Source organism: Numida meleagris, chromosome 2 (assembly GCF_002078875.1).
Source record: "Numida meleagris isolate 19003 breed g44 Domestic line chromosome 2, NumMel1.0, whole genome shotgun sequence".
NCBI classification, from domain to species: Eukaryota; Metazoa; Chordata; class Aves; order Galliformes; family Numididae; genus Numida; species Numida meleagris.
Genome location: NC_034410.1, coordinates 8,792,369 through 8,805,421, shown reverse-complemented (window position 1 = coordinate 8,805,421; position 13,053 = coordinate 8,792,369). Strand labels below are relative to the sequence as shown.

General features: G+C 36.3%; 1 protein-coding gene across 3 annotated transcripts in view; it reads left to right on the top strand.

Annotated features, from left to right (window-relative positions):
* The window catches only part of NCAPG2 (non-SMC condensin II complex subunit G2), a 45,108-nt gene that overhangs the window by 19,407 nt on the left and 12,648 nt on the right, over nt 1–13,053 (top strand). For all 3 annotated transcript variants that reach the window (XR_002435593.1, XM_021388228.1, XM_021388229.1), the window contains exons 12-23: nt 876–1,055; nt 1,911–2,063; nt 4,987–5,209; nt 6,238–6,347; nt 6,822–6,995; nt 8,235–8,305; nt 8,636–8,789; nt 8,969–9,142; nt 9,596–9,712; nt 9,819–9,962; nt 11,705–11,804; nt 12,498–12,682. Coding sequence is in view for 2 of the 3 variants with exons in the window: in XM_021388228.1 (XP_021243903.1) it covers nt 876–1,055; nt 1,911–2,063; nt 4,987–5,209; nt 6,238–6,347; nt 6,822–6,995; nt 8,235–8,305; nt 8,636–8,789; nt 8,969–9,142; nt 9,596–9,712; nt 9,819–9,962; nt 11,705–11,804; nt 12,498–12,682 (1,785 nt within the window). In the remaining variant the exon portion in view is untranslated. The remainder of the gene's footprint in view (nt 1–875; nt 1,056–1,910; nt 2,064–4,986; nt 5,210–6,237; nt 6,348–6,821; nt 6,996–8,234; nt 8,306–8,635; nt 8,790–8,968; nt 9,143–9,595; nt 9,713–9,818; nt 9,963–11,704; nt 11,805–12,497; nt 12,683–13,053) is intronic.

Sequence of the window (13,053 nt, the reverse complement as noted above, 5' to 3'; positions counted from 1 at the left end):
GCCTCTTGTTCATCACTGGTGAAAATGCATAGCTAATGGTGCTTACTGTACTGAAAAATATTGTTTTGTTGCTGAGAATTTGCTCCATCAAGCAGTGTTGCTGTGTTCATTGTATCTGTAGTTTCCATGGAAATAAATAGGAGGCATTACTTTTGGAAAGACCTATGTATATGCAGCCCAAGACAATTCCTCTTCACTCAGTGCAGCCCAGGCAGGCTGAAAGGTTGGACACCCGTGGGCTGCATGGATGAGTAATGATCTTGATCCTTATTTAGGACTGGTGAAGATTGCTTTACATTTAATTAGTAAACATCCACCACATCCAACATCCACCATCCACGTTTAGGACTATATTCTTAATATTTCTAAATTGAAATACAGTTTAAATAAGAACTTGGAAAAAAAACTTATTAGTCTAGATCAATGAGATTGGATGTATTTTCTTCACTAAAATGTTTGGAAATCATCAGTATTGTTTTTATGAACATAATCATCAGGTAACTGAATTTCAAGTTTTTATATTATTATGTATGAACAGTGGCCAATGAGAACTCGTGTATATAGAAGTCTAAATATTCTTAATTAAGTCACAGATGCAAAACTTAATGTAATTTATCTTAAAAAAAAAAAACACAACTATTTCAGAAGTCATTAAAAAAGTAATTGGACAGTATTATCTTAACTTTGCTCCTGATTTAAATTTTTCTTGTTCATTCCATAATAAAATGCATTGAGAGACCATTAATACTGTAGTTCTCACAGAATAACAATTTCCATAATAATTATGGAATTATATTCGTTGACTGTAGGTTATTGTCAAATAGCAGTGGATTTGCAGTAATGCTTCTGTTCACCTTGTTGTTCTTTTGTTATAGAGTCTCTTAGAAGATCCTCATCCAGTTGTCCGCTCTACAGGGGTACTGGGAGTCTGTCAGATAACATCCAAATACTGGGAGATGATTCCTCCAGCAGTTATTGCTGATCTTTTAAAAAAGCTAATTGAAGAGCTGGCGTGTGATGTAACATCTGCTGATGTTCGATGCTCTGTTTTTAAGGTAAGTCTTGCTTCTAAATGTAAAATCGTGATTGTCATTTCTATGTTTTTCCCTGAAGCCCAGGTTTCTGGGCCGCTTCAAGTCAAGAATAGGAATTATTCTGCAGAATGGCTTAGGCAGTCAAGTTCCTAGTACATCCAAACATCTACACACATCTTAGAAAATTAATACAACGGGAAAGAAAAACTGTCTGCTAGAATAGTGACTGTTTGGCTTTGTGAATCCCAGCCACTTTGCATTTCTATTCTGATATAGTTTCTGCATTGTTTGGACCTGATAATTTAGTCATTTTAGCTAATAAAAGTTATTCTCAGTATGCACATGAGTTCTGGTATATTTCTATATCACTGGTTTTAACCCATCCCTAGAGAATCTCCTTAAGCTGTGTTTCCACTTAAAATGCTCTACGCGTGTCAATCCACTTTAAATTTGGAGTTATCTTCATGTTAATTCTCCCTTGCTTTGCTACAGCAGTATGGAATAAGCAGAATGAGCTGAGTTACATGTAACTTGGCAAGAAAAAAGAGACTAATTTTTAATCCGAAACTAGTAGAGATTGAGGAGCTGGTATTGCTACCACAAAAAGTTCTTTACATTGTGCCTCAGAGAGAAGGCAAGACTGGGACCTCAGCACATGTCTGAAACTCATTCATCTGAAATGAGTTCCCTGAATACAGGGCACTGGAAATTTAAAGCAACTTTTACTAAAGAATGTAAAAAGGAAAAGCATGCATACATGCCCGTACTTAATTCCACCTTAGAAGTGTCGTGGTCTAGTTCAACAGTTTTTTACTATCTTTCTTGCAAATCTACTCTAAAAATATTTGTAATTACTATAATTGTTTTTTCTCGCAGTGTCTACCAATAACTTTGGACAACAAATTAAGTCATCCGTTACTGGAGCAGCTCCTGCCAACAGTTAAACACAGCCTTCATGACAATTCAGAGAAAGTGCGAGTGGCTTTTGTAGATATGCTTCTGAAAATTAAGGCTACTAAGGCAGCTAAGGTGGGTTAAGTGACACTTGATGGCAGGCAGGAGGTAAAAAATCAAGACATTTATTTCAAAAACAAGTGTACCTTCGAGACTCCTGCAGTTAGCCTTAAGGGAAAAAAAAGCAAAACGTTTAAAGCATTTAATTATGACTAGTTTTGGTGAACTTGTGCTCTTTCCATTGTTGGGAAGGGAGATGAGGTAATCATAGGAAATAATACTGTGTCTGGATATTACTGTGGCAGGGATTTTATAGACATGGAGAATATGATGGAAAGCTTGCTTTTTAATTGAGCCAAGTACGCTTTTGTCCTGCTCTCCCTCACTTTTTTTTTTTTAATTTTCAACTCATTTGGGATAATTACTGCATGCAGTGGGTCCATCAATTTCTCTGTACTTACTGGTTTGGTTTTTTTCACTCAGTGGTTGTTGGAATCAACACATCTTTTTCTCAGCATGTTTCTCTCATGTTTCTCTCTTCCTTGCCCTCTGGTGGCGATGCCAGGGCAGAGCAGTCAGACAAACTTAGCTCGTCAGGACTCTTTCACCTTCTAAAAAGCTTAACATCTTTAGTAAACCGCTTTTTCACTTTTGTTTACCTGTTTTTATAATTTTTATTTGCCTTCTGTGGGTACGTACTTCAACATTTTGGTTTCTTTTCATAGTGATTTTAAACAAACTTTGTGTTCTGCTGTGGATTCTTATTTAGGCAATACTGGCCAGCCTTAGGCATTGCAGCTCCTTTGACTTCTTTCTCCACTTTCTGCTGTTAATGGTTTACTAATTCAAATTTTATATTTTATTTCAGTGACGGTTTTGTCTTTTTCTGAGCCGAGTTACTATGACATGCTTATCTTGTGACTTTATATAGTGAATTTGCATAGAACACGTACAGATCTCTGTTGTTTATGGGAGAATTAAACTTGGAATAAATGATTTGTTGGTCAGATTTTAAGGCTTCAGTGCTCAAGGAACTCATCTATCCCTAACAAGAGGATTACCTATTTGCCAAATGCATGCCTTCCAGCTTTGAGCACAGCAACTCAGGGATGTTATATTGAGACTAGACCATCCTGGCGCTTTTTGGCTTCATATACACTCAGAACACAAGATAAATAGGAAGCCATTTCAGATTTGAGGGCTTCCAACATTTGATATACAGCCTCAGGTTTAGGATAAGAATTTGAGTAGTGCAGCAGCAGGTTTTTTACTTCCACGATACATACCTGAATCCCCTGATAGGTCAAGCCCATAGAAAGTACGAAAGAGAGACAAACACTGCAGGAACAAGGTACTATTAGACTGTCAGCACTGAAGTCTCCAGCAGGGTCCTAGAGATGTTTGCAAGAATTTTCACCTGTACCTTCATTTGGACAATTGGTTCTTGCTGAGATTATTTGAGATAACCAGAGAAGGTGTTCATAGTTATAAGTGGTAGTACTCTAAAAGAGAGCTTTTTTTCCTGTAGTTTCCTCTTCAGGAGGTTGTAAAGCTACATGTCACTTTGCTAACATGGAGATGAGATGCCAATAGTATCTCTGTGATGCTGTACTTCACAGGCTGTGCCTGTGTGTTAGCTGGTAGGGGATATTCCACCTGATTCACAGAATCAGCAGAAACAACTGATCACAGTCTTGTTCTGAAAGCGTCGGTCTCAAAAATTTTAATCATGATTTCTATAATGTTCTTGTTCTTATCTATTCTTAAAGTATTCAGCAAGCACGTATTCCCCTAATCTGATTAGAAGTCATTTTTACAGTTTTCTTATGTAATTTTAAATACCCCTTCATCATCACTCTGCAACCTCACAGGCATTCGGTGCTCGTGCTGATTTTTAAGCCTTCACACTTTGTTTTTTGAAAGGCAATTCACTGATTCAAATATGATCAAAAAGATTGACATCTACAGTCATGATTTGATCCATTAATATCATTATCTAATAGTAAAATCAGATTTTGTTATTATAGTAAAATACTATTTTGCTATAGTTTCCTGTATAGCAAAATATAAACAAGTATGGTTTTTTGTCATATTCAATTGCAACAGTGCTCTAAATAAATGTTTAATATTTATGTACAGTCCTTTAAAAGCACATAAAGGAAAACCCACGCTGCTGCTGAATGTGTAAGAAATTCTTGTTTGAAAGTTATTTGTCATTTAGTAGGAACGTTCAAGCAAACCATCTTCTTGGCTTTCTTGAATTATTTTGAATTTACCGCCACAAAAGGCAGAGGAAAAGATAATTATCAACCTCAAGGGTAATGAGGATTCTTAAGGATTTTTTTTTAGCTAGTGTTTATTTTTTTAGGCATAATTGAAAACTTCCATCCACTCTGCTTTGTTTTTGTGTGGTAAAAAGTTCAGCTCTTCTAAACAAAAGATCAGGTTAATCCTTTCTGAATTTCATAGCCTTCCATTACTGCTTTCCAAACAAGCTAGAACTCTGATGATGGGATGGGCCGACCACTTGGGATGGTTTTGGAAAGAGTCTTGTTCTGTACAGGTTTCTATGGGGCATGACAATACTTCTAAGTAGTTTGGTCCTGTTTTGTCCTGTGGTGAGTATATGCAACGTGGCATATAATGACAAATATATTTTGTGGTGATATCCTTGTAGAGTAGATAGTTCTTCTTTATAATACTTGATATGCTGTTACATTTAGCACTGCAGATATGTTGAGCTGGAATTGTCCTAACCAGAATTTTAGTGGTCTGTCAGAGATATCAGGGGATTTAGAAGCACATCAGGACAGTAAAGTAGCATTGTTACAGTAATATGGGACTTCAAATGCATGCTGGTATTCCTGTAAAATCAAAAATGCACCTGCTTATCTGTTAAATGCTATTTATATTTGTTGAGACTTAATGTGTGGGGAACTGTAAACGTGTTTCATTTACTTATTTCAATTCCTTTAATATCTTTACTCACTTTTTCAAGTTCTGGAAGATCTGTCCCATGGAGCACCTTCTGGCTCGCCTGGAAGTTGATTCCCGGCCTGTGTCACGGCGCATCGTGAATCTCTTATTCAACTCCTTCCTGCCCGTTAACCAGCCTGAGGAAGTGTGGTGCGAGCGCTGTGTTACCTTAATCCAGATGAATTCAGCAGCAGCCAGAAAGTTCTATCAATACGCTTATGAGAATACTGCCCCCACCAACATAGGTGAAGTACAAAACATTCTGAGTCTTGGGAAATAACAAAATCACACCATTGCTTTCCAAAATTTTTCTCTAACGTTTGTAGTGAGTTTTTTATTTTGTTTTTGCTCTTCAATGCTGTATTGTACTCATTGCCAGCATTGTTATTTGGTCTCTCTTTCCATTTCTCCTCCATTGTACCTTAAGACTGTCTAAATCAATATTATTTGTCATGCAATGTTGAAATAAAATGTTCTGATTCCTGAAATGATTTGAGATTTTTACGTGCAAGCTTCTATAGAAAATGAAAAATATTTCTGTCTGATAATCTGATAGTTTAAGACTTCCAGTTACAAGTTTATGTGCTGTAGAGAGCATAGCTGCGTTTTGTGAAAGTGCTGTTGAACCAAGTGAGGCTGGAAAAGTTTTGTTTCAGGTGAATTTTGATACTATAAAACAAAGTAGGCAGCATGGAGTGACTTGGGCAAAACTGAGAATCTGTTGCTCCTTGAGTGACTGTATTATATCAGTAAGGTACTTCTGAAATAACATGTGTTAGTGTTTTCAGCCAGCTCTGCTGTCAGCAGAGCGAACATTGCCCTGTCACTTTGATCTAAAGATGAGCTCCGCGTTAGGGAGCGCAGTGGTTAGACTACTGCCTATTACAAATAATTGGAATGCACATTAGAAGAGAGATATTACTGGGTTTGGTTCATTAAATCAATAGCTATGCCAGACAGATGTAGGAATTGTAGGAGCTTCCTCTGATCCTGCTTTGATTTATTTTTCTTTCAATAGACATTTTTAACAATGAAGTTATAGAACCTGCTGATAATGTTGGCTATTTCTTCTTCATATTTGAGTATGTAAAACATTTGTCCATTTTTTCCATTTTCTTTTATCAGGAAATGTGGTATGCTTTTTTCTAGCTATTTCTGGTTCTGTCGCCTGCTTTTCAGAATGGCTACCTAGTGTTATACTTAGAAGCATTTACTAATGACACTCTTAAGAAATAGTAAACGTCTAATTTATTCTTATTATATTTAAATGCAGCTAAACTGATGCTAACTATTCGACGCTGCTTGAATGCCTGCATCCAGAAAGCAGTGAAAGAGAGTTTTGATGATGATGGTGATGATGAAGGTGAAAAGGAGAACCTAAGCGTAAGAAATACTGCTTTATGATAAGTTCTGGTACCGTGTTTCTGTGGTGCTAGATTTCAGATATAGACAGTTAATGGTATGACAGAAATCTGAAGAAAAGAGTTTGGACATCTGTGGAGTTGCAAGGGGAAAGCCACTACTGTGGCATTTTCATGCCCTGAAATACTAGAAATTTCATGCAGTACATAGAACGAGCTAGAAGGCGCGTGGAGCATACTTAAAATGAACATTTCTCTCACTTCACTCCTTATTACGTTTGTTTGATTTTGCAATTAAGTATTCAAAAAATATAACGTAGCAGGATGACTCAGGTTTTATGTAGGTTGTGAATGAATCGTGGAGTTGATGTTTTACAATGAGCACAACCCCTCTTTGAAATGAATGTAAGAATTTTCAGTGTTTTTGAAACCTCATTTTAAAGTAAACTCGTATTTTTGAATATAATAGGTAATACCATCTGTGTTTGTATTTCAGGTGTTGAATGATGTGTTGTCAATAAATGATGTGGCCACCATGGCAAGTTTATTGGAGGTTACAGTCATTCTCTGGAGAAGTATTAACAAAGCGCTAGATCACAATGAAGATGCCAAAGATCTTACCATCAGAAAATTTGCTTCTGTACTTCCTGAGTATTTTAAAGCATTTAAGGTAAAGAAAGCCTAAATTTAAACTTAGATTTTCCTGTCACTGCTCTAGTATTTTCTTCTAATGTTGTTATTTGTTGTGTTTCATCTATTTTCATGACATTAAGTATGTTTTGTTGCTATAAACAATAGCAAGTTTCTAGAAATCGCACCAGTGAGTAAAAGCCGTCCTCCAGTTCCAGAATCTGATGAATCATTATTTAAATTGTTAGCACCGAGATACTCATGTAATAAGTTGTTCTGCTTGTACTGCTTTTTATAGGACTCTATTCTTCTGTTTTTGAAATTTTTTAAACTTTTGGAAATTAGTCACTGAAAATGTGCCATTGCAAAATAGTCTTCTTGTAGATGAGAGCCCACGTGTTTTTGTACTTGCTTCCTCCAGACCCTTCCACCGCCATCACTTATTATTATGATCCAGTTTCTCTGGAGCTGCTGGAACAGCTGAAGCAGCTGAGGCTCCTTTGTCACTTTCTTGTAATTGTCTTCTGATAATTGGATTCTATTCTCTAACAGTCTTTTGATTCTGGCTACTTAACAACATTCAGATCAGCTTTAGATAATCAGAGAGTGAAAAGCTGTTCATTTCTACATAATATTCTGCAGTACAGATGTACCAAATTCTCCTTCTACCCTGAAAACATTTGGATTTGTCAAAGACATTCCAAACCTTTTTTTGGTAGGGGATGTAATGTCCCTCCTCTGAAGTTCTGGTGAGCAGACAAGACATCTAACTTTAGCAAGCAGCCTCTTGACTCTGATATTCTTACAGTGAGGAAGCAGCTTGCATCTAAAAGATCTGTCATCAGGAGCTTATTTTCTAGGATACTACAGGTTGAGGCAAGGTATCTCCTGAAAATCTACATGCATTGTTTTTTTAATGTTATTTTAAATATCATCTTCAAAAGACTTCAGCTCTTCAGATGTTTTAAATAAATAATAATTTCATTTAATTGTACTCATGAAGCATGGACAACAGATCTATTATTTGTGAGCAGTTTGTCACACAGTTTAGTTTCTACACCTCGTATTTTGATGTGTTGTAACAACTTCTGGTGCATTTCTAAGTTACATCAGTTATTTGCAGATTGTAAGCCATGTGTTATGGATTTTTTCTACTTCCGTTTCTACTGAAAAGAAAGAAATGCTTAAATTGATAAAATTTAGTCATACTTTAAGTTATCTCTTAAATTTTGCATGATGTCTGTATGTGTACATCATTATAGTGCACTTTTTTTCATAGGATGACCGCTGCACGACTCCATTGGTTATTCTGGCATCCTTCATGCCCCCTGCTGCTATTCCTACTTTCAGGTACTATTTTTAGATCCAAAATGTGAATGACACTCATTTACTGTTTTTGTTAATTTTTTCACAAGCTGACATATTAGATGCCCGTTTTGATAAATTGGAGAATTTGGATATATTTGGATAAAGTAATCTGCTAAATAAATTTACTAAGTTAATAAAATCTGTGTGGTGTAAACATATCTTTGCGCCACCGGTGTATCTCTTTTTTGGTATTATATTGGTTGATTATCTTTGAATAATTTTTACAGTAGCGAATGTAAAGTTAACACATCTTTCTCCTTTCCTTGTGTGTGTTTTTTTTTTTTTTTTTTTTTTTTTTTTTTTAAATCTAAGCTGTGGTGTGATCTCCAAACTCAGAAATATTGACAGTGGAGGTGACCAAAGCAAATACTCTACTCTGATAGACTGCATGTGTCGCTGGGGGCAAGTGGGGCATGTGATGGAATTGGCCTGTGACTGGTTATCAGACACGCTAACCCCAAGAAAGGTATGCGTACATCAAGGTGGTGTTAGGTTACATAAATACTTTGTTTCTTTGGGTTATTTTGTTTTTGGTTTTTTTTTGAGGAGCTTCTTTAATGCTATATTTTCCTTCTTTGGAATCAATTGTAAAAATTGTGAAGTACTAACTGTATCATACTAATTTTGTACTTCCTTCTCCTTTAGAGTGTTAAAACATCTGAACGGAGAGTTCGTATCCACGTAACACATGAATCGAAGCCAGAATTAGCACTTGATTACATTGAATATTTATTGACTCATCCTGTTAATCGTGGTTGCCTGCTCTCTGCTCCTAAAAAGAAACTGAACCATCTTCTGAAGACTCTCAGTGCTGCAAAGGTAGTGTTGTCCTTACCATAAGCAATGCTTATAAAAGAGTGCATCGTATTATTGATTGCCTTACTCAAATTAAAGCTCTGCAAGAATACATAATCGGCCTTCATTATAGCTTCTTCCCCTTCTACTTCAGACAAATATTCTAAACTAGAAGTATATTAGTTCAGAATCGTTTATAGGTGGCAGATTTTAATTGCTCTTTCACTTTTTGGTGCCTCTAATTTTTATGTAGTGTTGAGCATTTTTAAGGAACCTGGCTTTCAGAACGTGCATGTAAGGAATAGTTTGAAAATCGGTTCTGGCATTCCAAAATGAAAGTAATTGAAATTATGCTTCTTGATTTTGTCTTTTTTTGTCTTATTTTGAAATCTTCTGTTTAAAAGTGTTGACAAAAAGACAACAAAACTTTTGGAAAGGTTTTTCTGACTTATATAAATGTAAACTTTGATATTTCAGGAGATCCTTGGCTCAGTTCTGAAAACAACTGATACAAATTCTGGTAGCTGCAATCAAGCAACTGGCTTAAGAGCCTTCAGCCTGTGCTGCAGGTTGAGTATTCATCTTCAAAACAAGGTATGTTTATACCTTCCGTGTAAGCAGGAGTTAGAGCTGACAGTATAAGGAAATTCCAAAAGAACTGGAATTGAAAGGTTTATAAACTTCTATCTTTGTTTTCCAGTTTTCTGAAGAAGGAAAAGACTATCTGTCACTTCTGCAGGAGACAGGGGCTTGGGTAGAAAGTCACGTTTTACCTTTTATACAAGCAACTGATCGAGAGGATGGAATTTCAAAACAGAGTAATGTTCCTGAATTAATTATCCAGGTTAGATGTCCCTTCTCACATACATCAAACTGCCTCCAGCCAAATAAGTGGTATATGTAAATTTCAGGCTTACAAATGTTGTGCTCCAAAATGTCTAGTGCACTATGGAGGATGACTTCGAAGTCCAGGAAGGTGATGTTGTTGTGAAAGAAAGGATTTAAATCGAATCATGTTGACTTGCTTGCTTCCTTCCTTCCTTTCCATCCTGCTTTCCCAAAAGAAACAGGTAGAATTATACCCTGAGGAATTCAGTATGCTTCATTCTGGTGCTGAGTACCAGAAAACGTATCTATGGAAGTCAGCAGAGTGAGAGAGTGGGAGTTACCTGAGAATTTAAGAGCGGGGAAGTGAGTTTTTTAGTAACTTGGAATCCCACTGCTGCAGCCAAATGACTTTTTGAAGGCTGTAAAGAGACGTTAAGTAAGTACTATAGTCATTCTTGGGACAGGTTAATTGTGTGTTTAATAAGCTATTGTCTCTTTTCAGAATGGAATAACTGGCATGCATACTACAACTCTTCTGGCTATTTCTCAAAAGTTTGCAGTTGTAGAACTCGGTCTTAGGGAAAGACAAGACACAAAATAAAGAATATGTACCAGCATTTCTAGAATTTGTTTGATCAATTTCCCAGGTCTAAATAGAAATTAGAAATGAAACTATTGATAAATAATAACGTAGGTAGTTATCAACTGCAGAACTATCTGACATATTACTTGATGAGTCAATAATAATGCTCCTTATTAGTAGATACTAAAGTACATTTCATCATTATTTCCAGAAAGGAAACTGAGGTGTAAAGGCTGATACAACTTGTCTGAAAGTTAAGAAGGGAACCCTGGCCTCGAGTCTTATGTAATAAGCCACATGTTTGTTAAGCAGCTCCTCTTTGCTTCTCACCTTCCTGTATAATGTTTTTTATTAGGATGAAGTATTTATTGTGCTTTTGAATTGTTTGGTGTACACGTTTAAGAATGCTAGTACTAAAAGAGTGGACCTAGTTTTTCTCAAGACGTCCATATAATATACAATAATTACAGTTTCTTCTTTAATACTGTATATGAGAAGGGACTAGGGTGTGCCATCTTTTTCCATCTATGTTTGTCTGTCACTTTCCCTGTGCCATACCATTCTTTCCCATTTCGCTTTCCCTTCTCTGTTGTGTCTGTTGCTGAATTTTGCACTCGTTGTCACAAGCAGGGATTCATTAGAGAGCTGCTTTCATTGGACCACTGATTTGCTGAAGGATTTGTTGGCTCATTCCAGCATGCCTCTTCATGTCATACAGGATAACCAAGCCCTGGAGTCAGGCTTTTATTTATTCTGTGATGCTGCTATCAGTGTACCTCCAATTCCCAGGGATGGAGGAAGGGATTTAGATCATCCCACATGCTTACTGTCTCCTGACAGTGTCCCTTATGCCCCTCTCCATTCATCCTTCAGACAAAGCGTGTGATTACGCAGTGTTCAAGTAATTTTTTAATTGTCTTCTGTTATATTTCCCTTATGTATCACTTAACCTTTGAGCTGTGGGTCTCTTCCAGTTTTGGTCAAGGGAAAGAGTTGGACTAACTTTAATCACAATCTGTGTCTTTGAATGGCCCAACTCATGAAAATGTAGCTGGTTAAAAAAAGATAATTAAATGATTCCTTTGATTTCATGTTTTTATTACCTTTTGCTACTACTGAACTGTTGCTTTTCACAATCACGTTTTTTCTGATTTATTTCTGCATCTCTTTCCTAGGCCTATCTGTCAGTCTGCAAAGATGTCATAATGGTTGGTCTTGGAAATCTCAAGTTTCAAGCATACTTTTTAGATATGGCACTTTCGGTTATACAAACAGGTATAGTGTGTATAGCATCTACATCTAACATCAGCATCTCCATACACAATTAGGTGACATTTATTATATTAACAGAACTGTTCCTTTTTTGCATTATGGGATCTCTTTCTCAAAAAAAGTGTTTACAGTTGATGCTAATATCATTAATATGGTGAGAAGTAACAACAGCTTTTCAGCAAATTGAAAACAAGCAGAGGAGCTGTCCAGCATCATGTCATTGTTGATAACTAATGATTTTTCCTTACTGTTAAATTCCAGTTTCGTAATTGCTGTATCACACAGTCGTATATGTACATAAATATTTATGCACACTGATTTCATGTGTGTGTATATATATCTGTATAAAAATGGAGTCATTTCAGTACTAGGAGACAAAATTGTATTGCAATTTAAATTTGGCTTACATTTGGAAAGTTACGTTGACAGGAGAGAGAGAATTAAAACTCAGTTCCTGACAAAATATACAATTTTATTCCATGTCTTTCAAGAATTTTTTGGAGGAACGCTGGATTTATACTTAATTAAATACCAATTGAAATAAATGACACCTTCAGCTGAAGGTACAGAGAAACTAAATGTATCTTCTAGGAAACTATAGCTGTTTGGGGTATGTAACTGAGTTTTTTTCTAATGTAGTATCTGAAGAACGTCTCATTTCAGTTTTCATATTGTGGTATTTATCTCTTTCTCTAGCCAGAGGTGGCTTTTGTACACCAGTGTTATTGTGTGCACTAAAAGAAATTACTGAAGCTTCTTTGACTCAAAGCACCGAGGTGGATGAAGTAGCAAATGTTCTCCATGCTGTCCAGACTGTCTTCCAGAAGGTTTTAGAATGTGTCGCATACAGGATCAAGGAACACCAGAAAGCAGGGATTCAGGTATTACTCTTAACATTGCTACCTGTATGTAGATGAATCCATGCTTTTACTCAAATGCAAAGTGATGTTACGCTTCAAGGTTGTTATTCCATTCAACATCTGATTTATATTTTCAGTAACTTTTTCAAATATTAATGTTTCCCCGTCTCCAGTAGGTTCTTTAACCACTGTTGGTCTTGTGACAGAATCACTAGTAAAACAGAGAACAGCACTGCCAGTGATCTACCCTATGAATGATCTACTGTACCAATGAACTGGCACTCGTAGATACACTATTAACATTCTTTTCAATGAAAATTGACTTAATCCTGAGGAAAAGCTGGTGAGGGGTCTGGAGCACAGGCCTTATGAGGAGCGGCTGAGGGAGCTGG